At 54.6% G+C, this 25388-nt stretch overlaps 3 protein-coding genes across 5 annotated transcripts; 2 read left to right on the forward strand and 1 right to left on the reverse strand.

Annotated features, from left to right (window-relative positions):
- The first annotated feature begins 76 nt into the window (after positions 1-76).
- On the forward strand, positions 77-8753 carry STAC3 (SH3 and cysteine rich domain 3). 3 transcript variants are annotated; one of them, XM_045553564.1, is made up of 14 exons: positions 77-609; positions 1335-1457; positions 1947-2148; positions 2888-2954; positions 3222-3489; positions 3718-3815; positions 4026-4098; positions 5001-5098; positions 7046-7112; positions 7273-7322; positions 7579-7664; positions 7852-7903; positions 7990-8127; positions 8296-8753. In XM_045553564.1, exons 4-14 carry the CDS (start codon positions 2889-2891, stop codon positions 8392-8394), a joined length of 1095 nt encoding a protein of 364 aa, XP_045409520.1. In that variant the 5' UTR covers positions 77-609; positions 1335-1457; positions 1947-2148; position 2888; the 3' UTR covers positions 8395-8753. The 3 variants fall into 3 exon arrangements, with proteins under 3 accessions (XP_045409520.1, XP_045409521.1, XP_045409522.1); XM_045553565.1 differs by lacking the exons at positions 7852-7903; positions 8296-8753 and having other exon boundaries at positions 7990-8121; XM_045553566.1 differs by lacking the exons at positions 77-609; positions 1335-1457; positions 1947-2148; ... (2 more) ...; positions 3718-3815; positions 4026-4098 and adding an exon at positions 4120-4490.
- Positions 8754-15441: 6688 nt separating this feature from the next.
- On the forward strand, positions 15442-17710 carry NDUFA4L2 (NDUFA4 mitochondrial complex associated like 2). Its single transcript, XM_045553568.1, has 4 exons — positions 15442-15556; positions 15885-15973; positions 16807-16867; positions 16989-17710. Exons 1-4 carry the CDS (start codon positions 15500-15502, stop codon positions 17043-17045), a joined length of 264 nt encoding a protein of 87 aa, XP_045409524.1. The 5' UTR covers positions 15442-15499; the 3' UTR covers positions 17046-17710.
- A 167-nt stretch (positions 17711-17877) lies between these two features.
- SHMT2 (serine hydroxymethyltransferase 2) lies at positions 17878-23026 on the reverse strand. Its single transcript, XM_045553567.1, has 12 exons — positions 22821-23026; positions 21618-21815; positions 21056-21135; positions 20689-20889; positions 20300-20381; positions 20068-20190; positions 19777-19916; positions 19263-19428; positions 18937-19036; positions 18696-18851; positions 18491-18598; positions 17878-18367 (listed from the first exon to the last, which is right to left on the reverse strand). Exons 1-12 carry the CDS (start codon positions 22851-22853, stop codon positions 18240-18242), a joined length of 1515 nt encoding a protein of 504 aa, XP_045409523.1. The 5' UTR covers positions 22854-23026; the 3' UTR covers positions 17878-18239.
- Between the last annotated feature and the right edge of the window lie 2362 nt (positions 23027-25388).

Genomic DNA, 25388 nt, shown 5'->3' on the forward strand with positions numbered 1-25388 from the left:
CCTGATGTGGATGGAGGTTGGAGACCCTGGGTAGGTATAGCCCCACAGCTGTTGGAGGGGTTTGTTGTGGGTTGGGATGGCTTTCCCTAGCATTTGCACACTATTCCTAACACTGTTCCCTCCATACCATCTTCCTCCCTGTACACAATTGTGATAGATGACTGAGTCTCTAATGGGACCTTGGTTTGGGGCTCTCCCAGCTCTGCCACTAACTATGGTTCATTGAGCACATCACTACTGTAAACATCTTTGTCCATAAAATAAGAGACTTGAACTGACCAGGTGACTTCTGAAGTTCCTTCCAGCCTGTTAATTATATGATCCTCATTTAGGGCCCTTTTGGCTGAGCTGGGGAGGTGGGGTGAATGAGGTCCAGAACTGGGTTGAGATGCTGGGCTTATACCTGTCCATCTAATCTTCTGAAAATCCTTCAGGGATGGAGGACTTGGGCCTTTCTTTAATCCTAAAGCCAGAGGATTGAGTTCTACCTGGCAGGAACAGAAGTGGATTTTTCTTACAATAAAAAATACATCAACTGAATTTGCAATGCCAAGATGCTGTACTATCAACGTGCGCTCAATAGTCCCTATCCTATGCAGCTGAAGAAAGGTGAAGAGCAGAAGTCACCCTGCCTGCAAGATGGAACTTTTCCTATATCTGGGGCTTCTCAAAGCTAGCCCTGTTGTTCTATAGCCTGTCAGAATAGGGCCATGAAAGAGTCTATAGACTGAGAACCATCCAAAACCCCCTTTTCAAGCTCACTCACCCCTTAAAGAAAGAAAAAAGAGCAGTGGGTGGGAATGACAAAGCACATTGTCCTGGAAATCTCTTAGGTCTGGGTAGCTGTATCTCTAAACCATGCTCTTTCAGGAGCTTGTCTGACCCAACCTCCAAGTAGTCCTTTATTTCTTACAGATACAAGGGATAAAGCAGCACTATATCACCACCCTAAATTGCTCTCCTCTGAGATGGGAGTGTCTCCTTTTTCAGCCATGTCACAGCCCAAAATGTAGAGGAAGGTTGCATCCCTTTAAGAATGCAATCTATCTCTTTGACCCATCAGTTTATATACTGGGGCATCAGAGATGGGAGATGGATTCAGGGAATCAAAAGGGTTGAGGAAGTGTGAGGGTTGGCCATCCTACCTTTAAGAGTTTGCAGTTCTCATGGGGAAGGGGACATTACTTACAAATGATAAAAGCCGCCTATGTGGCAGCTAAAGCTTTCTGTCCAATGTTAACTAGACCACATCTGCCTGGTCATTAGACTCAGTCCTTAGAGCCCATTAGATGGAAGGCCCAGGCTATCTTTTTTTTTTTTTTTTTTTTTAGCAGCCTTGGCAATTCCCTTCACCCTAAGGACAAGATTTTAGAGGAATAGGGGAAAGAGGTCTCTGGGGACTGCTGGAGAGAACAAAGCAGTACTACATACTCTTCACTCCCTTGCAAGATAACAAGGTACCCTCCAACTACCCATGAATAAGAAAGCAATCTAGTGAGGCTGATAAGGGAGCCCTGAGAGTTCAAGTTAATCTTTCCAACTCCCAGCCCTTTCCTAGCCTAAAGGTTTGAACCTAGATCAATCCTTTTGGGTATATAAACACATGGCCATAAGAAGACAATGGCTGAGAAGTCTAGTTCCTACAGTAGGTCCAGGGAGGGTAGACTTGGAGAAGTTTTTGGACCTTGGGGAAAAGGAATGGGGAAATAAGTTTATAATTCATTTTGACTTTCAGTCATCTAAAGTCCTGTCGAATGAGTGTGAACCATGAACAGAAACTGTCCCTTCCTGAATTTAGCCAGTACTGACTTTCTCACCATAGATGAAGAATCAGGGAACAGCAGCTCTGGGGGATGGGAGGAGTTAGGGTCCGGCCCTGCCTCAGACCTCCCCGTGTCCAATTTCTCTGTGTCAGCTGTGTTGCTCAGCTGTCCACTTTCCTCCAGCCCTGTCATTTCAGCTCTGACACCAAGGCAAGAGGCTAGGAGGTCTACAAATAGCGTCTGGGTAGCTGGTGTGAGTACGGAGAGTACTGGGGGGGCTTGGCCCCCAAGGAAGAGGACCAGTCCTCCCCCAGCACCACCAGCAAGACCCCAGGGCCTCCCACTTCCCTCCACAGACTGTGGACTGACTTAGGGAATCCCAAACGTAAGTTGTCTCTTCATCCTCTTTCCATTTCCTGCTCACCCCAGCTGCCCCAATTTGCAGTCTATTCAGCTTCTCTATTTCTCTCCTTGTCTGTGAGTAGTTTGGGTTTTAGGAGTGAAATTATTATTCTGCTCCAGGATGAACTAGGATTGGAACATGGGGTGGGGGTGGGATCAGGGGAATGGAATAGTAAGGGAAGGAAAGGCTCATATTACTCTGAAAACTTAAAATAGCTGAGGCCTGAGGCAGGCTGGGACAGAACTAGGCACGGGGCCCCCAGGGCTCATGAAAGAAGTAGGAGAGAACAAATGTCTCCATCCCTCCATGTGTACACACAGGGACACACATTAAATTTCTAGAAAAGAGGGGATCTGGAAAGCTGTGTGTGTCCTATGTATTGCCCACAGATTCCCAGCAGAAACAAAGTACCTCTAGGAAAATACCTAAGCCATGCAGCCTTGGGCACTGTGTTGGGGCTGTAAATGCGGGGTTGCCCTCAGGGTAGAAGGATGGGCATCAGCTTGAGGAACTGACTGGGAAGTTCTTTAGTCTGTTGGGCTTTTTTCCTGGACCTTCATGTAATCTTTCTATTCATAAACCCTGCCAAAGGATCTCTGTTTAACCAAATTTCTCCCAAGGCCTCCCCTTCAAGGAGCACCCTACTGTGAGGAACAGACATAAGGGAGGGAAGAGTGGCAGTCAGGGATTAGATTTCATAGTGGGGTCCAACCTCTTGCAGGATGACAGAAAAGGAGGTGCTGGAGTCCCCTAAGCCCTCCTTGCCAGCAGAGACTCGGCAAAGTGGGGTGAGTCTGGGCCTCTGACAACCGGGTGTGGGGGGCTGGGAAGTCATTACAGCCCCGGAAGAAAAGTGCTTTAATCTCACTTAAGTGTGACTGACTCATTTATTGTTAGGATGCTAGCCGGGAGAACCTGAAGCCCCCAATACCCCCTTATCCTGGGGCACATTCCTTGCCCCAAGCTCGAAAAATGTCCAGTTGGCTTTAGCCCAACCAACTGTAGGGAGGGTGACAGTCCTTTTAACATTGGATTTCCTTCATTCCCTCCCTCAGCTACAGCGGCTGAAGCAGTTATTCAGGAAGGGGTCTACAGAGACAAAGGAGATGGAGATTCCCCCAGAGCCCCAGGCCAATGGGGAGGCAGTGGGAGCTGGGGGTGGGCCCATCTACTACATCTATGAGGAAGAGGAGGAGGAAGAAGAGGAGGAGGAGGAAGCACCCCCAGAACCTCCTACGCTTGTCAACGATAAGCCCCACAAATTCAAAGATCACTTCTTCAAGAAGCCAAAGTTCTGTGATGTCTGTGCCCGGATGATTGTTCGTGAGTCATGAAGTGGAGAGAGTGTGATGTTGAAGGCAGGGGATGGGGGAGAGGGTTTAGGAGAGTATTTGGGCTGTGGCTAGATTTGGCTTAAGACAATTCTATTAGAGATTGGGAGAGTAGGATCCCAAACAGAAAAGGGAACGTAAGAGCTAGAGAGTGGCAGCAGTGGTGCAAAGGAAAAGGGCAATCCAGAATCTTACCCGAATGTTCTCCCCCTCTCCCAAGTCAACAACAAGTTTGGGCTTCGCTGTAAGAACTGCAAAACCAACATCCACGAACATTGTCAGTCCTATGTGGAGATGCAGAGATGCTTCGGCAAGATCGTGAGTAGGCTCTGAGGAGCACGAAAGAAGGGAGGGGATGTGTTGCCAGCTACGCCCTTGCTGGTCCGTCCTCCAGTTATCCCATGCATTTCCCTGTTGTTTCTTTCTCAGCCCATCTCTTACTCTGAGAAGGGGTGAGCACTCATGGAAGAGATGGGGTCTGGACCTTACTTTGCTACCTCTAATGCTTCCTCCCATCCCATCCCACAGCCCCCTGGTTTCCATCGGGCCTATAGCTCCCCGCTCTACAGCAACCAGCAGTACGCTTGTGTCAAAGATCTCTGTAAGTGCCCCTTATGGGACCTAAGGGAATGGGCAAGCCTAGAGATGGTTTCTTGCCACCTCTAGCTTTGGAAGCCAAATTCTGAAACAGAAACACTCTATTTCCCATGATTCTCCCTCAACCTAATATTTCTATGGCCATTTGGATACAGAGTCAATATTCCACTGTTTTATAGTGGAAGGAGATTAGATTTAGCTGCAGCTACACAGAGCTAGCAAGAGTAGAGCCAAGACTGAAACCTTCAGTTGCTAGCTTCAAATGTAAGTTCTTCATGTGAAAAACCATCTCTAAGCAAGAACAAGGATTCTAGACTGTCTTCATCCTTGTTACAGAGTCATACCAGACTCGGCCAGAACAAGAGCTGTGGGCATCCGGGGCACGTTCATAATTTGGTAACCCTTAAAAACACATTCATTGACAGTTTGCCCAACATTTATTTGGAGGAGCAGCTGAACTCTGTAAGGAATATGGATGTAAAAGAAGAACTTGCTGGTTGTAGCACCCCAGCTTGTACATGCCACTCAGCAGAACAAAAGCCAGGAGTTAAGGGACCACTTTCCTTAAAAAGAGAGTAGTGATTCAGAGCATGCCCCAACTCCCAAGCAACTTACCAAAGTTGTCTTTCCAACATCATGTAATACTGTCTGGAAGGAGTTCTGATAAATATTTTTCTCTATCACATTACATCACCAGTGATGTTTTTAGAGCCCTTTATAGATTGGTGACCTAGGTATTGCCCAGCTGACCCTTCCCTAAACTTCCCTCTTTGCCCTCCCCCCCACTTCCCCATGGGTATCCGTAAACTCAATCCCACCTCTCCCTTCCTTAGGAGGTCTCTCTCTTTGCCCCAAGCCTTTCTCTGCCTCCCCAGTAATGTCTTCTTTCTCCACCCATTCTACTAGCTACTGCCAATCGCAATGACCCTGTGTTTGAAACCCTGCGCACTGGGGTGATCATGGCAAACAAGGAACGGAAGAAAGGACAGGCAGATAAGAAAAATGTGAGCATCATACCTCCCACTGAGTTCCCTCCCAGAGGCCGAGGGGGCAGGTCATTTCTCCCTTTGGAATGACAGAAGCTATGGATCCTATTAAAATTGCACATAACTCAACAGACAAATGTTTGCATTGCAATTTTAGAGGGTGTTTTGGACCTGCTGCAGCTCACCATGGGCCTCAGGTTAAGAACTCCTACCATAGAATGTGTTTTCTCAAATCCCTTATGATACTGTCAGATTAACCATCACAACCAACTGAAAGCTAGTCTCTGGGCCCTCGGCAGTGCCGAGTGACAGAGGCAAGAGCTATGCTTTTGGATTTGGGGAAGAGAACTTATCATGCTAAGTAATCAGAGAATTCTAGAGCCATGAAAGGGTCCATGAAGATCATCTGGTCTGACCCATTTATCTTACAGATGATGAAACTGAAGCACAAAGCTATTGGCCAAGAGCAATTTCCCTTTGCAATAGGGTTACTAGGTTGGTAATGCCATAGACTTGCATTCAGAAATTTGTTAAGGTATTCTTTCTTTTTTATTTTTATTTTTTTAGAGACAGGTTCTCATTTTATTGCCCAGGCTGGAGTGTAGTGGTGCAATCATAGCTCACTGCAACCAACCTCCTGGGCTCAGGCATTCCCACCTCAGCCTCCCAAGTAACTGGGACTATAGGCGTGCACCACCACTCCTGGCTAATTTTTTCATTTTTTGTAGAGACGGGGTCTCACTGTGTTACCAAGGCTAATCTCAAACTCCTGGCCTCAAGCAATCCTCCTGCCTCAGCCTCCCAAAGTGCTGAGATTACAGGCATGAGCCACTGGGCCTGTTAGAGTATTCTTATATCTTTCTGGACAACCAGATGGACTAGGATGGATGATGGTTACAGTTAGGTGGATTCTTAAAATTAGTTGAATGGCATACCCAAAGAGTCCAGGTGCTTTAGGGAGTGTCCAGCTAAAGGGATATTTCTGAAGCCTTATGATTTGGTCCATGGTCTTCACCTATGGACATTTTTCTCACTGATGTAAAAGAAGATACAAATGGTATATTAAGTTTCTGGGAAAGGTAGGAGGAAAAACTTATATACTCAATAATATATTTAAAACTCTTACAGACTAGAAGAAAAGGCCAAAACTAATATTAATAATTTGAAATTTCATGAGGAAAATATACATATGTATTCTTGGATAAAAAATGTCAACTGCACAAAAACAGAACTAGAAATCTGACCTCAAAGTAGTTGATATGGAGGTTGGACACAGATTAGAAATTTCTGTGGAGTGAATTGTGACTTATAAGGGACTAGCAGTGTGATTTGGCTGCTTCTAGAAGGGCTAGCACACTCTTGGGTTCTATTCTTTTTTTTATTTTTAAAAACTTTATTAAAATTATTCTCCTTCCTTCTACGGGTTCTATTCTTTTAAGGGAATTATAAAAACTGCCCATTTTTCTCTTACACACTGGAGTATTTTTAAAGGCAGATGGTATAGTGAAGGATCATGGGGATGATTTGAATGGACTAAGAATGATTAGAAAAGAATGATTAGAAAAGAAATAGAGACATGTCAGCTGTCCTCAGATATTTAAAGGAACCATATTCGCTTTACATTTATTGCTGCAGAGGGCAAACCAGGACTAATAACTAAAAGTTACAGGGAGACTGACATAGGCTTAATGTAGGGAATTGCCCCCAGATTGCACAGGGTTACTTTGTAAGGTAGTGAATTCCTTATCATTAGCTACATTCAAGCCCAACGTGGGTGACCCACCTGCCTGGATGTTTTAGAGGAAGTCCCTGCATTAGGCAGGTGGTTGTTCTAGATATTTCCTCCCAGGCTTCTTCCAACCCTGAGATCTCATTATTCTATAGTTTTCTGACCCTGACTGTAGAGAGCCAGGGCAAGCATGGTTTCCCAAGACAGAATCCCCCTAACTCTGCTGCCCCCTCCAGCCTCTAGCAGCCATGATGGAGGAGGAGCCAGAGTCGGCCAGACCAGAAGAAGGCAAACCCCAGGATGGTGAGTGTCACCTAGCCACAGAGATAGAGTAGGATCAGGGGCTCAGTTGTGTCATGGGGGGTGGAGGAGCAAAGGACAGGACAGGCCATTTTACAGATAGGTAAAAGAATGAGGACTGCCCTCCAGGAACCAGAAAATTTGTTGGTGTTCCCCATCCCAGGAAACCCTGAAGGAGATAAGAAGGCTGAGAAGAAGACGCCTGATGACAAAGTGAGAATCCTTCCTCCCTGCAAGGACCCCAAGTCCTCTCCCCAACCCAGGTCTGACACCACTCTTAGCCTCGGCAGAAGCTCACACTTACTCCTTGGGTTCCCAACACACACCCACAACCAATAAACTCCTCTCAGTTCAGGGACCTGGAAGAGAGTTGGATGTAGTGTGTCTGGAGAATGCTCCTGCCTTGGACTCCTACCCCTCAGTATGGGGTAGAGGAGCCCTGAGACTAATCACCTCCTTTCACCCCCAGCACAAGCAGCCTGGCTTCCAGCAGTCTCATTATTTTGTGGCTCTCTATCGGTTCAAAGCCCTGGAGAAGGACGATCTGGATTTTCCGTGAGAGGCCTTGCGGGGTGGGGGAGGTTTACTGTGGAGTAAGAAGGATGAACTGGGCTCCTTATGGGAAAGAAAAAAGGGGGAACTCACTACTTGGAGCCTATTGGGGCTGGACCTGGGGACAGCCAGGGACCTGGTATGTGAGTGAGTCCCCTAAATCTCTGAGGCCCCTCCCTTTTTCTCCCAGGCCAGGAGAAAAGATTACAGTCATTGATGACTCCAATGAGGAGTGGTGGCGGGTAAGGGAAATGGCTGGGGCCAGGGTGGGATATGAGTTGAGTCTAGAACCTGAGATTGAAATATTGATTCTCCCTGTCTTCCCCAGGGGAAAATCGGGGAGAAGGTCGGATTTTTCCCTCCAAATTTCATCATTCGAGTCCGGGCTGGAGAACGTGTGCACCGTGTAACGAGGTCCTTCGTGGGGAACCGCGAGATTGGGCAGATCACACTCAAGAAGGACCAGGTAGCTCTGGTGCCCCAACCCAATCCCAGGCCTGAATGCTGACCACATTCCTTGGAGATCTTATCCATTAATGAGGCTAAAATGAACCTCTCTAACCCGGGTTTCCCCTGCTCTCTTCTACCTTTTCCCTTGATTCCTTTCCTATCCCTTAATCTTTTAATCCGCTAGATCGTGGTGCAGAAAGGAGACGAAGCCGGTGGCTACGTCAAGGTCTACACCGGCCGCAAGATGGGGCTGTTCCCCGCCGACTTCCTGGAGGAGATTTAGGAGTGCAGGCGCCTGCTGGCGGGAGACACCCATGCCCCCATTCTGGGCGGGCCCAGTGGAGGTTGGGGAGGAAAAGGGCTAAAGCAACTGGACTGCCGGGTGGGGGAGGGTGGGAAGGCCCGCCAGAGCCTGACTGGGCTTCTGGGAAGGGACTGGTTCCCGCCCCCGCCCCCGGCCTGGGGTCTCAGTTACCTGGTGCCTAAAGCAGCCCGCACCCGAAACCCCTGCAGCCTAGCCTGCAAGAGCTGGAAAGAGAAAATATCTCACTAGGAGGAGTGGGGCGGGCGCTGCGGGAGGGACGGAGTGGCAGGGGCTAACTGTCGGATGTTGCGAATTTACTAAAGTTTTGACAAAAGTTAGAAAAGTTGTTCTTTTGGGGTTCTTTTTTGAGCCAAGGTCTCCTCACTCTGTCACCCAGGCTGGAGTGCGATGGTGCAGTCATATAGCTCACTGTAACCTTGAACTCCTGAGCTCAGGCGATCAGACTATCCTCCCGCGTAGCTGGAACTACAGACAAAAGCCACTACACCCAGTTAATTTTTTTTTTTTTAATGTAGAGACAGGGTATTGCTTTGTTGCCCAGGCTGGTCTCCGACTCCTGACCTTAAGCGATCCTCCCGCCTCGACCTCTCAAAGTGCTGGGTTTACAGGCGTGAACTACAGTGCCAGGCCAAGAAAAGTTATTCTTTAATTGGGGGCAAGGAGAGGGCCTGCAGAGGGGTGGAGTATCCTCCCCAGCTGTTCTACCTCACTACTATCTGGTAACCTGAGACCCATGTGGGCTGAGGGTGGTGGGAGGAGGGGAGATAAGTGCGTCTGTCAGGCGAGGTCTCTGTGGTCAGTGAAGAAAGGGAAGCCGGACTAGACCTCCGCCTCTGAGCCTCTGAGGCTGGGAGCAAGATCGCGTAGCAGGGTCGGTCCTCCTAGCTCTTGGTGATTTAGCCGCCCGCAGCCCCTTGGGTTTACGAACCTGGCTCAGCGCCGATCTAAGCCGCCAGGGGGCGATGCAAGATCTCGGTTGGAGAGCGAGGGATAGGGAGGGAGTGGAGGGTGGGTAAGGGGAGAGAACCAGAGACACCAAGCCCGAGACCCTAGGCCTGGGAGGGGGTGGGGTGCGTGCCGTCTCCATGGCAACACTTCCTCAAGTCCTCTGGGAACTGAGCTAGCTAGGCCGGGGGGCCTAACCCCTCCCGCGCTGCCCCTGCCCCAGCCCTTTCCGACAGGTACAGAGAGAGAGGACGCCGGGCAGACAGCTAACCGGCTCTTGCGAAGACCCCCCTGCGGAGGGCCGTATGCAAATGTTATTATTTGCATATGCAAATATGCAAATACGCCGGCCCTGGTCAGGGCGGCAGGTGGTGAGGAGCGGGAAGGTGTGGGGAAGGGAGCAGAAGGAGACGAGGAGTTTGGGGACCTGGGAGTGGACCAGGGAGAGGCAGGCTGGGGTAGTCGCTGGAGTGGAGCAGGCAAAGGGTCTTGAGCTTGCTGGCGGGTGGGGGAGGGTCGGCCTGACTAGCCAGGAGCTTCTCTTGTCTGCCCGTTGTCTGCCAGGACTGAGGTTGGCACCGCCTAGCAAGGTTGGCAGCGGGAGTCCAGGCACCATCTGCTGCTGGCGGGGGAGGGCAGAGGCTCAGCTGGGCTGGGGAAGAGGAGGGCCCAGCACGGGCGCACCCCCATTCCTTCCAGAAGGCTGAGGTATGATGGGGGTAGGGAAGCACACACAAGAAGACTCTGCGGAACCGGATTCGGTTCTCTGTTCCCTTTGCCCTTGACTGTCCCGGACTCCTGAAGAGTAGCTGCGGGGTCAAAAAGGAAGACCCCCTTGAATCGCAACTGGGCTGGAATAGGAGTAGATCACAAGCCCGCGCGTTCGCGCGCGCGCGCGCGCGCGCGCGCGCACACACACACACACACACACACACACACACACACGCCAACCACACACATCAAGCCTTTTGCCCCCATCCTTCCTTGGGATCTGCCTACCACAAATATGTGAGAGGAGGGACTGCGAGTGCTAGGGTCGCTTCTGTTCATCAAGGTCTGAGGAACTCAAAATCTCGGAGCCCCCAGATCCTCGAGAGAGCCCCCCACAATGCTGAAGCAAAACCAATTTACTGGCTCATTGGGCGGCGATGTTGGTGTGCGAGGTGCCGATGCTGAGGAGGATGCTGAGGAGCAGGGAGAGAGGCTGTTCTCCCCCTACGCTGGGGGGGGGGGCGGCCCCCTCCCTAGCCTCACCGAGCCGGCAGCTGTCCCTAATTAGAGTGGCGGTTTAATTGGATTTATCAGCAGTTAATAGGAAATTAAGCAAAGGGCCCGAGAGAAGGGAGGCGGGAGGAGCGGGGAGACAGGCTGTGCTGAGCTCGAAGGAGGGGTACTGGGGTACCAGGAGTGGGGACACAAGGCTCAGTGTTGCAATTGAGCCCCATGGTCATGGCCTCCTCCAAGTACTCGCTAGGACTGTTGAGCCCTAGCTTACTGGCGGGAGAGCAGGTCCAGGGAGAAGGGATGGTAGCCACCGGGTGTGAGCCCCCAGCACCCTCCATCCCACAAGCGGCCGCCTGGGTGATGGATGATACTGCCACATGCTGCAAAGGTCATAAGTCTGGGCCAAGGAGCACACTGAATTGAAAACAGATGGAGGAAGGGCCGGTGTACTAGGGTACAAGACACAACCTGCACCACCTCAACCCCCTTCACTGCCCATCCCACTCTTGGCAAAAAAGGGGGGCTTGAAGTCAGAAGATTGGCAGTATGGGGGACAAGGTAGGGTACAGAATGACCCTCTCTTAAACTTCCACCATCAGCCATGTTGGGGACCAAGAATTCTCCTAGTGCAGCCCCAGTGTTCCTCTTGTGGCTCCCCCTATCCCAAACTGCTAATTGGGGCTGTTGGGGACTGCTGGGTATACTGCTCAGGGGGGACCCAAGGTGGCTGCACCTGCCTTTGAGGCAGGGAAGGAAGCTTGCTGGCAGTCAAGTGGGGGCCACAGGTCTCTGAGTCCACAGCCCCAGGCGTCTCCTGTCACCGCAACCTCATTATTCTGCTAGGCTAACGAGGCCTGCTTCAGAGACCCTGACGACCTCTCTGCCACACTCCACCCCGCAGGGCACAGATGGCAGTTCCTGCATAAGTGTGAGCCACTGAGTGGGTGTGGGTGGTCAGGGCTCTCTGTGCTCCTGGCAGTTATGGGTGTCTGTATCCCTGGTGTGCGGTATGTGTGTGTCTGTGTGTGCCCTGGGTGAGGTATGTCTATCAAAGCCCCAGGTGTATGCCGGAGTCTGTGCCCCTGGGTGTGTGCCTCTGAGTGTGTCTATGTCGGGTTTGTCCATTCCCTGCTCCCTAGCCCTCATCTCTATGATTTCTGTCTGTCTAAGCCCCAGGCTGTCCAAGTTTCTGGGTGTGCTCACGTGCTTTGGTGTATCTACGTGTCTGTGCGCTCTTCAGGCCTGGGTGTGCCCCACGTGGGGGCGTTGCGTGTGTCTTTGCTTGCAGGACTGTGTATGTGTGAAAATAAGGAAGAGCCACTGGTGAGTGTGTGTTGCTCTCTGCCTGCAGGTGTGTGTGTCTCAGTGACAGTGCGTGGGCGTGTGCCTGGGTGTGAGCCGCGCGGTGGCGTGTATCCGAATGACAGTGTGACACGCCCGCGCGCCTGGGTGAGTCTCCCGCCCCCACTCCTTCCTTTCCCCATTTTTATTCCTCTCTCCTCTCCGGGCCGGCTCGGCTCCGCCGTCCGCATCATCTCCATCCATTATTGAAGAAACAGCCGCGTCCGCTCCAATCACATCAACACCTCCGCCCCCTCCCTGTTCTGCTCGCCCCGCGGCCCCTCTGGGTGCAGGGAAGAGGAAAAGCCAAGGCGCGGCGGGAGCGCCGGGTGGGAGCGAGCTTATGACCGTGTGCCCGGAGCCGGGCCAGTCGGGGAGACGGGGTCCCGGGCGGAGAGCGCTTTGCATAAACAGATGGCGCGGGCGTCTTTGTCTTGCTTGCTCGCTCGCTGCGCAGCTCCCAGCTCCGCTTCTGTCTGGCTGATGCAATCATGATCATCTTGGAGCCTCGGGACCTGGCCCCCTTAATAGCGGCAGAGGGGGTCAGGGGCCCCGGGGCTGCCGAGCAGATGCTGGGTACTGTGTCTTACCTCCCAGGCGCCCCCTCCACGTCCCACAGCTACAGCGGGAAGACCAAGGCTGCGCCCAAGTGACAGGCATGTGGAGGTGACCAGGGGGAGGACCCGGGGCAGTGCCCTAAGGTGTCCCCGGGCTGTCCTGTTGGACTGCTGCAGCTCCTCAGGGTCAGCAAACCAGAGAATAGGAATAGAGCTGGGAAATGGGGTGTGAGGGAGACAAAGAGAGGCATTTGTAAAGAGAGACACGGGGAAGTAGAGAAAGAGGGATGGAGAGACAGACACAGAGACAGAGAGACACAGATGGGAGGGACAAAGCCATGTAGAGAGAGGAGCAGAGGGAGAGTCAGACAAACATAGCCAGAATAAGGAAAAGAGAGACATAGACATACCCAGAGAGACAGAGCCAGACAGAGACAGAGAGACAGACAGACGGCCTGAAGAAGAAAGAGGCAGAAAGAAGGGAAGCCAGAGCCTTGGGCAGGCCGAGTCAGAAGACGTAGGGCAGCCTAGAGACCTGCAGCCCCAGAGCTGAGATGAAGCTCCAGGCATGAGGCCGCCCAGCTCCGCGAGACGAACCGGCCTGAACCCTGGGTTCTGTCGGTGGCTGGCGAGGCAGGAGCCTCCGCGTCTGCTCTCCGCCCTCCCGCCCCACCTCACACCAGAAGAGTGGAAGCTGCGGGACCCACCGCCTCAGCAGCGGGAAGCGGAAGTGGCCGGAATGATGGGCGTCAATCGACCCTGCAGGCACCGACTCACCTGCCCAAATGCCGGGAGTGCAGGGCCGGTGCCTCCCCACAGGGGGCGCCCGAGGCCTCTTTCCCGAGCTCGGGTGCTGCTCTGCCTCCAGGGAGCGCCCGCGCGCGCCGCCCCCTCAACCCTCCGGAGGCGCGGAGCCCAGCTGTGTCTGACTTGCCGCGCCGCTTTGGCGAGGATTGGCGTCCCCGTGCAGTTTAGTGCTCAGAGTGCGGTCCCAGCGGGACTCTCCGCTGTGCCTAATCTGAGGCTAATGACCCCTGCCGTCCCTCGTCCCGCTGGCTAGCGTGGCCTGAGTCCCTGTGGTGGGCAAGTGCGGGGAGCAGGAGGGATGAGATCTGGAACCCAAGGAGTTCTGTGTCCCAGGTCGGCCCCAGAGGCCACGGTCCAGAGACGGGTACCAAAGATGGGAGACGGCTTAGAAACAGACTCCCAGAGACAGGGACCAGAAGCAGGTGAAGGGTCAAGGAGTCGCGGGGAGGCGGGAGCAGAAGCAGTAATGTAATTTTGTAGCTCGGTGAGCGGGGCGGAGGCCCAGGCTGGAGAAATAGCCGTGGCTCTAGGAAAGGAGTGGGACAGAGAGTCTGGGACACGCCAGGCCGAGGTCACCAGAACTCAGAAGAAAGGGCACCGCGAGGCGGGCGAAAGCCCGACAGCAAAAGGGCGGGCACAAGGGCCAGGCGTCCCTCCCTGAGTCCTGGCTCCCCAGCTGTGCCATAGAGAACCAGATGTGCAGCCCAGCTGTGCGGCCGCTCGCTGGAGCTCTGGGATTGATTTTTAGTCCCAGAGACCAGAGGGCCGGGGTGCCCAGGTGACAGGACACGCCCTCCCTGCCCTAGCCCGGGAGGTGCAGGCGCTCAGGGAGGGCTCTGCCTCGCTGGAGGCGCTGACATCCGTCAGCCCCCTCCCCCGCCCCGCACACTCAAGGCAGCGAGTCTCTGTCTCTTTGTTCTCGCGGAGTCTCTGACACTTTATCTCATTATCCGCCGGAGGGAGGCGGAGAGCCTGGGACCCCGCAGCCTAATTACAGCCGCGCTTGTCAGCGCAGGGGGCGGGGAGGTATCAGCACGCGGGAAAGGGAGGGGGCCTCCAGGAAGGGCCCTCTCCCTCCCTGTACCCGAGGGGCCCAGCGGCGGGTGCACTGCTGGCCCCTGCCGGCGCCCTCCCCAGGGCGGGCTCTGGGGGAAGAAGGGACAGATGGGCAAGATCCGGCTGCGGATGCGGGAGGGTGGCGGTGGCGGTCAGTGTGGAGTGCGGAGAGGCGGTTAGGGCTCGGCTGGCCCCTGCATCCCTAAGACCCCAATTCCCCAAAGACTGAAGCTGTGAACCTTCCCACCCTGGCAGCCTAGTGTGCACCTGCGTTGGCTGAGGAACCAGAGGCAGTTCACTCTCTGTGTCTTCTTTCCTACTTCAACATTTTTTCCATCTCAACTACCCCCACTCTATTCTCTTGCTCCATCCCACAGCCAGAGGCAGAGGGTGGCCTCCTTGAGGGGCTGCACCTTCACCCCTACCCCAGCAAGTCTCTCAAAGCCCCAAACTGCAACAACTGACTTATTCTACCCTAAACTGGAATTAAGATACACCCGTTTCTTCCAGCCTCCCACCACTATTCCAGTCCAGCCACAACTTGGAGAACCAGCTCAGGCCAAGAGGGGCTGGGGCAGCTTTAGTGATGTGGGACTGTCCTCTTCCTTTCACTGCTCTGTGGAGGGGCAGGACCAAGGGCCTCAGGACCTGCTAGTTCCTGGATGGCTCTAGGGGTGTCAGAGAAGTGCTACACATGCCCTCACTGGTCTCTGGTGCCTCCTGGTTCTACCTGTGAACATTCCACAGGTACATTTTGCTGGGGGTCTGTCTGTTTGCCTATCCCATGGCCACCCCTTCTCCCACATCTGGACAGCGCTTTAGTCAGTCTCTGCGTCCTGTGCCAGTGAGGCCCAAAGCCCAAGTATGACGATGTCTCTTGGGCCAGGTACAGGTATCTGGAGGAGAGTCAGAGAATAGAAATGTCTTGGCTCCCCTTCTGGCTTTGGGCCAGGAACCGAGGGAGGAAGCCAGCTAAGTGAGAGTGGGATGAGTCTGAAGAAGTGGCTGGCTGTGGGGCTGGGCTGGGCTGGGCTGGGCTGGGCTGATCCCTCCCTCCCCAGTGAGGGGCGGGACCCCAGGAGGAGAGAGAGAGAGACCAAGCCACTGGAGAGGCCAGACACTGGAGAGGCGATATGGCAGGAACCAGTCTTGGGGCCCGCTTGTACCGGCAGATCAAAAAGCATCCAGCGGTGAGTTTGGTCCTTAGAGCCACAGATTCTAACTCCTAACTCTCTGGCTGCCCTGCCCTCCAAATCCTCCAGTGCCCTCAATGCTCCTTCCCCCAGGTTGCCGCCAATCTATCCCTGCAATATATCCCCGAGTCCCTCAACTACCTAGGACGGGTTCACTGTAGGGCGAGGGAGACCACAGCAGAAAATATGGTTGTAGGAGGTCCCAGGTCCCCTATCCCGGAAGGGAGGGAGGGAGTGCCAGCAGACAGAGGTGGAGGCAGAAAAGCTGTAAAGGGACTGCAGGGAGGGAGCTGAAAGGCTGAAAGTGCCCTCCATCTTCCCGCAGCTCATCCCGATGATCAGCTTCATTGGCTTGGGCATGGGCAGCGCTGCACTCTACTTGCTACGACTGGCCCTGCGCAGCCCCGATGTCTGGTAAAGGCTGGGCTTGGGATACTGGCAGGGGTCCTCGGTGGGGCAAGGTGGGTTGGGAATGCAGGCATCTCTCAGGAATGGTAGGAATGGGTGGCTCTAGAGGGGATCTCCAGGCCATGCACCTCCGACTTTACCACTGGCCTCCCAGGGCCACAGCCTGCTGCTGACCTGGGGACCTTCCCCTTCCCTCCAGCCCACCTGGCCACTCACTCCTCTGTGGCTCATGACTTGGAACTGTGCAGCTCCCGGCCTGGTTGCCATAGCCACGTGGCTCTGCTGGTGGCCTCAGGCTTTTGGGTACCTCTGTGTCCGCACCAGAGCACTGGGAGTGTGGCCGGGAGAGCTGCAGGGGGTACTGTTGGGGCCCAGGGTGGTACAGAGACTTCACCCCCGGCCAGAGGTTGCAGGAGTGGCGGGTCCTCTGGGAAAGGAAAGGCGCACCACCCATGGCATTATCGGAATTTGAGGCACATCACCAAAACCCAAGCCCCGCGAGATCTCTGCCTGATTCCCACGAACGACCCTGACCCTGCTGTTCGGGGTTAACTTAGGATGGTGGGGAATGAGTGGGAGTCCCCAAGCTGGTTTGTCAGTTAGTCGCCTGGCTCTACACTGACAATGGTGACAGGCTTCTTGTATCCCTTGTCAGCACCCACTAACATGACCCCTCCCCTGTCAGTCTCTGGGAAATAGGCCCCCCAGGGTAGAAGACAGGGAAGGGTAGGGGTAATGCGGTGGGGGCAAAGATCCTAGCTGGAGCTTGGGGTCACACTGGGTTCCAGAGTCCTGGCTCCCAGGGAGGAGACCCTAACTCTCCCCCTCCCACTCCACAGCTGGGACCGAAAGAACAACCCGGAGCCCTGGAACCGCCTGAGCCCCACTGACCAATACAAGGTACCTCCTGGTGGCTCTAGGTTTGCTCCCCCATCTCCTGGTCCCTGGACCCACCCTTCCCACACTAGGAGCAAAGGGAGGATTGGGGTGCTCAGTGCGACCTCTCTACCTCTCCTCTTAGTTCCTTGCAGTCTCCACGGACTATAAGAAGCTGAAGAAGGACAGACCAGACTTCTAAGCCAGGCTGGGCTGCAAGTTCCATGTAAACCACGGCCAACCTACCAGCCCACTCATTTCTTCCGCTCCTCCCCTCAAACCCCAAGGCGTCAGTCTGGCCACCCTGTCCAGCTCCTGCTTACCCAGGCCTGGTTCCCACGCAGAGGGGAGACAGCTCCACCCCCACCCTCCCTTGCTCCCAGCAGCGGAAGCACCCCTGACTCTTGGCTGGAGTCCCACGTGGAGGAGGAGGAGTCAGGAGGGAAGATAGCAGCAGGGGTCAACCCAAAAGGTCCAAGACAGCCCCTCTGCCCTCCTACCCAGGCCTCACAGGGTGTGGCACAGACTACGTGCTGAGCGTGGCTAACGTGAGCCAGCAGGAAGCAGAGGCCTCTGAGTGCCAAAAGACGTGGCGGGCCCCATGTTAGCCTGGGCTTTGGGCGCCAGCCCAGGGGCGGCACTGCTCAAATCAGGCTGTCTCAGGCCGCCCAGCCTGCCCAAGATGGGACACTTTGCTTCCAGAGAAGCAGCTTGCTCCTCCCCTGCCCTAGGCTGCTGCCTCCCTTTGCCTCACATCTGGGCCTCCCCCTGCCGCTCCCCACCCCTCCCCTCCCTTGCTCCCCTTTGTCCCCTGGGATCAAACAGAAGCAGCCGTGGGCAAAATACAATTTCATTTAACAAATTGAATTTGCTGCGCCTGCTAATCACGTCTGGTGTTGGCTCTGATCAGAGACAGAGAGAGGAGGCTGCAGCCCCCGGGGTCCTTGTGGTGGTAGGAGGAAAGGAGGCACACGTGAGGGAGATGAATCACTGCTTAGCCCAGGGGACCCCTCCCACAGTAATAGAAACTCAGGACAGGTTGGCATTTTATTAGATAAAAACAGGAAGGAGGGTGCCCACCCACCCCTTCCACTGGCTCAGAAAGGTACTCCCCTTGCCCAAAAAAGAGCAGGAGTCTGAAACACTGCGATGACAATGGCAGAGGGTTAGAGCACAGAGCTCCTGGGCCCTCCTTCTAAATCTTATTACTAAAATAAAAAAAAAATCCTCTCAGCTACAAATTCTGGGAAGGGGACTATAATTTGCTCTTGCCCTAAGTGGGAGGCCTTCCCTCCTCCATAAAAAACCAGAAAGGCTTTCCCTTCCCTTCCGCTGGCCCAGGCGGGGTGGGAGAGTAACGTCCAGTCAGTCTGTGGGCCTCATGTCCCAGGTGCCGTCAGTGCTCATCAAAACCAGGCATAGGGAAGGCCCTGGCAAACAGCTCCACCCGCTGCCTGAGCTCGGCCAGACGCTGGCTTGTTTCTGGGTCCTTGAGCAGGAAGGATTTGAAATCCTGGAGTTTGGCTAGAGACAGGTAAGAAAAAAAAGTGGTCAGAGCTCTAGGGAAGGCAGTAAGACGAGCTGGGGGAGGGGGCAGACAGTGAGTGGGAACTGGCTGGCATGGGGGGTCTTTCTTGCCCCACTCACCAGTCTTGCTCTTCACCTCCAAGCCAATGTTGACCCCTTCATCTATAAAGTCTACAACTCTTCGGAAGTCATCCTCACGGAACTGTCGAGAGGTCAAGGCTGGGGCCCCTGTCAAAGGCAGAAAAGAGAGGATTAGCATAGCCCAAGCCCACCTGGCAGCCGTCCAGTGTGGGGGCCCCTTCTCTCCTCAAACCCCAGGTCTCACCGAGCCGCAGGCCCCCAGGTGTGATGGCACTTCGGTCTCCAGGACAAGTGTTCTTGTTGGCAGTGATGGATACAAGCTCCAGCACTCGCTCAGCCCGAGCTCCATCCAGGCCCTTGGGTCGCAGGTCCACCAGCACCAAGTGGTTGTCAGTGCCACCTAAGGGCGATAATAACTGGGGAGTAAGTGAGTCCTAGGCCTCTGCCTGAAGCCACAGAGGCCCTTGCCCAACCCCCTGGCTCACCAGACACCAGTGAGTAGCCTCGCTCCAGTAGGGCGTCAGCCATGGCCCGAGCATTCTTCAGAACCTGCAGGGAGTACTCCCGGAACATGGGGGTGCAGGCCTAGAGATGAGACAGCAGCACCTGTGACCCTAGGCCTGGACCCAAGCTCTGCCCTGCCCTCTTGCCCCTTCACCTCCAGCGTAACTCTGTGACCCTAGCCTTGACCCCTCTCATCCTGGCATTTCCATCTTCCATTCCATCAGCCCCAGCATCAGTTAGCAAGCGGCAGGGTCTAAACCTCCAGGCCAATGTCCCCCACCCACTGCCCAAGGGCAGGCTCTCCAACCTGCTTTAGGGCCACAGCTACTGCAGCAATGGCATGGTTGTGGGGGCCCCCCTGCAGGGATGGGAACACAGCAAAGTTGACTTGGTCCTCAAATGTGTAAGGGATCTCCCGGCCAGTCTTGGGGTCCACAGCCCGCACCCCCTTCCGGTAGAAGATGAGTCCTGACCTGTGTGGGAGGTGGATGGTCAGAATCTAAGTTGAAAATAAGGACAGGCGATGGGGAAAGCAGAGGAAGCTGGCTGGCCTGGGCCCCCAAGGGCCCACCTCAGAGTCCATCTCAGTTGGCTCACGTGCTGGAAGCCAGTGGTAGGGGCATCAGCCCCTCGCGCCCATCCCCAAATCCCCTGCCAGGGAATGGCCACCATGGGCAAGAGAGGGCGAATCATTGCATACGGGGCAGGAGTCTTCAGGGCTGCCGTAGGAATGAATTCCTCTCAGATCCAGCCCGACCATGCCCCGGAGAGCAGAACATGAAGGCAGGGAAAGGCAAGGCCCAACCTCAGGGGATCCTGACCTGGCCCCTCGAAGAGTCTTGTGAGTGGTGGTGGTGACAATGTCTGCATGCTTGAAAGGTGAGGGGATCACCTTAGCAGCCACCAGGCCACTGATGTGAGCCATGTCTGCCAGCAGGTGTGCCTTGACCTCATCACACACCTGGGCAGGTACAGAGATAGGCTTCAGCCCAGGTACAGAGATAGGCTTCAGCCTGGGCACGGACCAGACAGGCCTACCCAAGGCTGCCCCTCCTCCCAAACCTCCCAGCCACCCCCTGGGGAGGTGCCCGGCACTCCAGCCCCCCATCAACCTCTCTCATGCGGGCGTAGTCAATGAGGCGAGCGTAGGCACTGGTGCCAGCTATGATGAGCCGGGGTCGGAAAAGTCGAGCAGTCAGTGCCAGCTGGTCGTAGTCGATGAGGCCAGTTTTGGGCTGGACAGAAAGATGAAAAACAGCTAAAGTCCTGAGAAGGAAGCAGGGCAGCTCACTCTCCTCCTTGACCAAGAGGGCCAAGCCCCTCCCTACACCCTGGAGCACTCACGTTGAGCTTATAGGGCATAGACTCAAAGAAGATGGATGTGGCTGAGATCCGCTTGACGTCAGACATGTAGCCGTGGGTGAGGCTGGGAAGTGAGAGGAAGTAGTGGGCCTCCGAGTGGAATAAACCCAGACTTAACCGCTCCCTTCCTGCCAAGCTCCACAGGCCTCTGTCCCCACAACACTGGTCCTAGCATGTGCCACCTCATTGCTCTGTCCACTCTGTGACAGGCACTGATGTTACTGGGATCTCATCTTCCTCATCAACTGTAGCATGCAGGACAGAGAGAGGCCTGTGCCATTCATGTGGCCCACAGCAGGTATTCAAAAAATAACTCCTTTCCCACGCCAATACTGCCCACCAAGTCCATCATCCACCCCTTCCATACTCACTGGCCCCCATCAGGCAGGTCCAGCCCCATGATTCGGTCGTGAGGCTGCAGAAGGGCTGTATAGGCGGCCAGATTGGCTGGGGACCCAGAGTAGGGCTGGACGTTGACTCCCCACTGCGCAGGATCCAGGTCAAAGGCTTCCAAAGCCCGGCGCTGGCACAGCAGCTCTATTTCGTCCACTACCTCTGTTCCCCCATAATATCTGCCGTGGGAGAGGGGTACATAGGGCACAGAGAAAGGCCTCACAACCAGCAGCAACAACTGGCAAGGTCACTCCTCAGTAAACACCAGGAGGGTACAGGTAGGTTTCCCCACCGAGAGCACCGTCCCTGATGTTGCCCTCCAGCCCTCTGGTGCCTGGCCCTCACCTCTTGCCAGGATAACCCTCCGAGTACTTGTTGTTCAGACAGGACCCCAGGGCCTCCAGCGCAGCTCGGCTGCAGAAGTTCTGGGGTAGGGGGGGCAGTGTCAGAAGGTATTGAGCCCCTTCCCCTGGACTCCCACAGCCCAACCCTTCCAGAGCCCCACAGGCTGTAAGAGGGCGCCAAGCTCTGCAGAAAGCTCTGTTCACTCAGGGGTCCAGGCCTGGGACAGGGCCAGAGGCAGCATTCTTAGGAATTCAGCTGCCATGAGGAATGTCCCCAGCAAGACCACCTGCCTGCTCAAACTTGTGCTTCCAGGCTCCTCTTTCCTCTTGAGAGGGAGGGACCAGACAAGACTGTAGGGGCCCTGGAAGCTCCCTAAAGTCCCAACTCCATAAACTGGCCTGGCCCTGCCTTTGCTTCAGAGGACAGTAAAAAGAAAGGGAGATAAGGCCCAACAGTAAGGCTCTGAGTCTGAAAGGAAGATCTAGAGAAATATCAGTAAGATGACTTGTTACTTCCTGCACCCATGGTGGCCCAACCCCTACCCCCTCTCCCCAGGTCCCACCTCTGAGGCAATGAGCTCCAGGCCACGACACTGCCTGTCCTTCTCCTTCTGCAGCAGCTCCCACATCTCAGGGTCACTGTCTGACAGCCTCTCCTGGCCTGTCCAGCCCCTGGTTGCTTCCCCAGTCTGCGTCTGGGCTACCTTGCTGTGCTGAGCCCGAACAGCCATCCTGGACAGCTGACCGCATCTCCGCAGAGGCTGGAAGCAGGAAAAGCCAGGATCAAATGAAAATAGTCTCCCAGTCACCCTCTGCCATGCTTATAAAGCCCTCTGGCTCCACTGAGTAGCCAGCTCTCCAGCTAGTCTGTTCCATTTCTCACCACCCCCACCTCCACCTTCAAAAGTTGGTTCTAGAGCCAAGGCTGAGATCAATGTCCAGGGGGTGGTTCTGATTGCTCCATTCACCTCACCTCACAATCACCCTCCACCTCACTCCGTGAACTACTGTGCGAAGCCACAGGTCAAAGCTTGTCCTCCAGAAGTCTGTGTCTCTTAAACTCCAGAGAGGGCCACTGACATTCCAGAACCTCCCCAGCCACAGGAGCCAAAGGGCATTCCTGCAGGACCTCCATAAACTGATATCCCAGTCCGAGGAAGAGGCTGAACTGGCAGGGGTTAAGGCCACAGGCTGTACAGGTGGCTTCCAGGGCAATGGAGGTGGAAGGGGAGCCCTTTAACAGTCCCTGGGGAAGAGGTGTGGGGGGCTGTCGAGGAAGGGTGTCTGTGTGAAGGGAGGCCAAAATCCATATCCTGTCCTCTTTGCCCTCCACCCTTTCCACCTCCTTCCAGCCCACACTGCCGCAGGACCCCTGCCTGATGCAAGCAGTGGGACTCGGTTGCATCATCGGCACAGCTCAGAGCTGGCGGGAAAGGCTCAGCTTGTGGGTCCGGGCCGAGGACCCCGTTTGTTCGCCAGCCCAGGGTCCGCGGGCACCCAGCCCGGTCCTCTCCCCTAATGCCACGTGAAATGGGCGGTCACGCGGCCCTCAGGCATCTGATTACCAGAATGGGGAGGGGAGGAGCCCCAGTTCACCCCACGCTCCCAGGGGTCTCAGGGATTCTCTAGTTACGTGTCGGCTCCCTGAGGCCCCAGAACACGTGCGTGGAAAAGCCGAGAAAACCCCAGAGTTTGTGAATGGGAACTAAGGTAGGAGGGGGGCTTCCTTTCCGCTGGTTACCCAGTCTCCGGAGCCCAATTCTTACCGGAGCCGCCCAGAGCAAAGAGAAAGGCAGCATCGCAACGCGAAGTCGCAGAGGGTCCAGCCACCAACTCTGGCCTGGGGTAGCAAGCTGTTGGAAGAAGACCGGTCGTAGGGCGCATGCGCGAGAAGAGCGACCCGAGAGGCCAGAGTTAAGGGGAGGGGCCCACGCATGCGTGATGGCGACCTCTTTGTGGCCTTCAGGGAATTGTAGTTTTTTCCCCCTTCTTTCGCCTCATTTCCTCCTTCTGTAGCCCCAGGGTTAGAGGTCCTTGCCTGAAAGAAAAGAATTCCCGTGTTGCCCCGTCTCCTTACTATTCTGAAGCTTTTCAGGGATTTTTTTCCCCTGTTGGTTGTCCTAGACAAATGTTTATTTGGTGCCTACTGAAAATCTAGCGTTTTATATCAGGCTGTCTGGGAGATCTGAAGACTCCCATACAAGATAGAGAGCTGTAGCGCACTGGAAAGCACCCTGGTTTGGAAGGGTGAGAGACCTGAGTTCAAGTCTCAGCTCTGGGACTAAAGTAGCAAATCAGCCTATGTAGGACTCAGTTTCCTCACTTGTAAAACCATAATAAAACAGTGTGTGGTGGGGATGAAACTTTGTATGTGAACATGCTCTGCGATGGATTGTCCTCCCCCTCTTCTTCTGACTCACAAAACTGCCTCCTCCATGGCTATCTCCTCCTCCTCCTCAGACATCTAGGAGCAGAGCGAGGTGCCTTCTCTTGATTTTGCACCTGTTGCATTTTGCTACCTGTTCACCTCTTGGTGTCCCAGCAGTCAGTGAGCTCTCTTTATATCCCCCAGGGATATAGATCCTTGGGACTGAAGGGATCTTGCTTTTAGCCTGACTTCATCTGGAAAAAACCCTTGGCGGTGGGATACATTGACCTCTCCAGGAGTAGATTCCCAAACGTGGGCATCAGAATGATGGGTTGGAAAATATGATATAAACGTAAGTGTGGGTTTTTTCTTGTTGTTTGGAGACAGAGTCTCACTCTGTTGTCCAGGCTAGAGTGCCGTGGTGTCAGCCTCGCTCACAGCAACCTCAAACTCCTGGGCTCAAGCGATCCTACTGCCTCAGCCTCCCAAGTAGCTGGGACTACAGGCGAGCACCACCACGCCCCTCTGATTTTTTCTATTTTTAGTAGAGACAGGGTCTTGCTCTTGCTCAGGCTGGTCTCGAACTCCTGAGTTCAAGTGATCCTCCTGCCTCGGCCTCCCAGAGTGCTAGGATTACAGGCATGAGCCACTTTGCCTGGCCTCCTCAGAGGTTCTAATTCAATAGATTTCAAAGAGTGGGCTTTTGCCCACTTATGCTGACAACACAACCAAACCTCTCCTCAGTGGTTCTGATAAACAGTGGTTTTGAGAACCATCACCCTACATAGCAATATTATACCTTCATTCAACAGACATAATAAGCTCCTACTCCATGCCAGGCATGCCATAACCCTGGAGATATATGAAGAACTCACTGATGGCCAGGACATCAAGAGGCAAACCAGAAACAAAATTTGACAAGTGCAGTAACAGGCAGGGACACCTCACTCTGCTCTCAGATGTCCAGATGTGTCAGGAGGAGAAAGAAGAGCAAGAGGAAGAGAAGGAAGAGGAAGAGGAGGAGGAGGAAGAAGGAGAGGAGGAGATGGCCACCGAGGAGGCAGGTCTGTGAGTCAAGGGAGAGGGGGAGGACAATCCACCCCAGACAGAGTAGGTTCATATGCAAAGGCTCCCTTCGTCCCCACCACACAGTCTTTTACTATGGCTGTATGAGTGAGGAAACTGAGGCCTAGATAGGCTAACTTGCTACTTCCAGTCCTTCCCACCTGGGTCTCATACCGGGCCTTAGAATTCTCCCCGCCCCTTAGCTGTCACCTCCTTCCCTGCCACTCTCTAGCCTCAGCTTTTCTCCGGTGTTTCCAGCAATAGGCCTGGTGTTAGGAGACCTCTGAGTTCTTCTTTCTCCAATCTCTAACCCAGAACCACTCCCCATGTCCCTTCTCCTTTCAGTTGATCCTGTTATCCAGCCAGCCAGCAGATATTTTTCTGCTTACCCACTCCCAGGTATGTCTGGGTCAGACTCGTGTCTGACTGGGTTTGGGGCTGGAGCCCGTGGCAGTCCCCTGGAGAACACCGCCCTCTCCCAGTGGGCACCTTGGCCCAGGACTCAAGGCTAAGGAAGGCTGAAGACGAGGAGTTTCTCTGTGCCTCAGCTTGTCTGCACCCCCTCTCTCGCTCCCGTCAGGGGTCCCAAGGGGAGGGGGGCGGCTGAGCTGAGAACTGCTAATGAAGCCGCAGCCAATTAACGCCCGGGCCAGGGTCGGGGGGCGGATAAAATTAGCAGCTTTGGCTGCTGGAGAGAGCTGGAGGCGGGGGTGGGGAGGAGGGTGGGCAGCTGGCTGAACAGGACTGTGTTTTGCTGGCCGCAAGCAGCGGCGATGGGGCCCCGCCCTCCAAACTCGCGCTCTCCCTTCCCCCATCCCCTCATCCCAACGCTTCCTCCCTCCCTCATCCGTCTGCAAACTCAGCGCCCACGAAATTAGGAAGAAAAAGGAAGATCGATGAC

This window comes from Lemur catta, chromosome 6 (assembly GCF_020740605.2).
Source record: "Lemur catta isolate mLemCat1 chromosome 6, mLemCat1.pri, whole genome shotgun sequence".
In the NCBI taxonomy this organism is placed as follows: domain Eukaryota; kingdom Metazoa; phylum Chordata; class Mammalia; order Primates; family Lemuridae; genus Lemur; species Lemur catta.

Bases quoted from the DNA above. Each gene is read 5' to 3' on its own strand.
- STAC3 (XM_045553564.1), top strand. From the start codon at position 2,889: ATGACAGAAAAGGAGGTGCTGGAGTCCCCTAAGCCCTCCTTGCCAGCA. The intron at 7,323-7,578 runs GTGAGAATCCTT...TTTCACCCCCAG, and splicing joins AGAAGACGCCTGATGACAAA to CACAAGCAGCCTGGCTTCCA. The intron at 8,128-8,295 runs GTAGCTCTGGTG...TTAATCCGCTAG, and splicing joins TCACACTCAAGAAGGACCAG to ATCGTGGTGCAGAAAGGAGA.
- NDUFA4L2 (XM_045553568.1), top strand. From the start codon at position 15,500: ATGGCAGGAACCAGTCTTGGGGCCCGCTTGTACCGGCAGATCAAAAAG. The intron at 15,557-15,884 runs GTGAGTTTGGTC...ATCTTCCCGCAG, and splicing joins AGATCAAAAAGCATCCAGCG to CTCATCCCGATGATCAGCTT. The intron at 16,868-16,988 runs GTACCTCCTGGT...CTCTCCTCTTAG, and splicing joins GCCCCACTGACCAATACAAG to TTCCTTGCAGTCTCCACGGA.
- SHMT2 (XM_045553567.1), bottom strand. From the start codon at position 22,853: ATGCTGCCTTTCTCTTTGCTCTGGGCGGCTCCG. The intron at 21,136-21,617 runs GTGGGACCTGGG...CCCCTACCCCAG, and splicing joins TGGAGCTCATTGCCTCAGAG to AACTTCTGCAGCCGAGCTGC. The intron at 20,890-21,055 runs GTGAGGGCCAGG...CTCCCACGGCAG, and splicing joins GAGGGTTATCCTGGCAAGAG to ATATTATGGGGGAACAGAGG.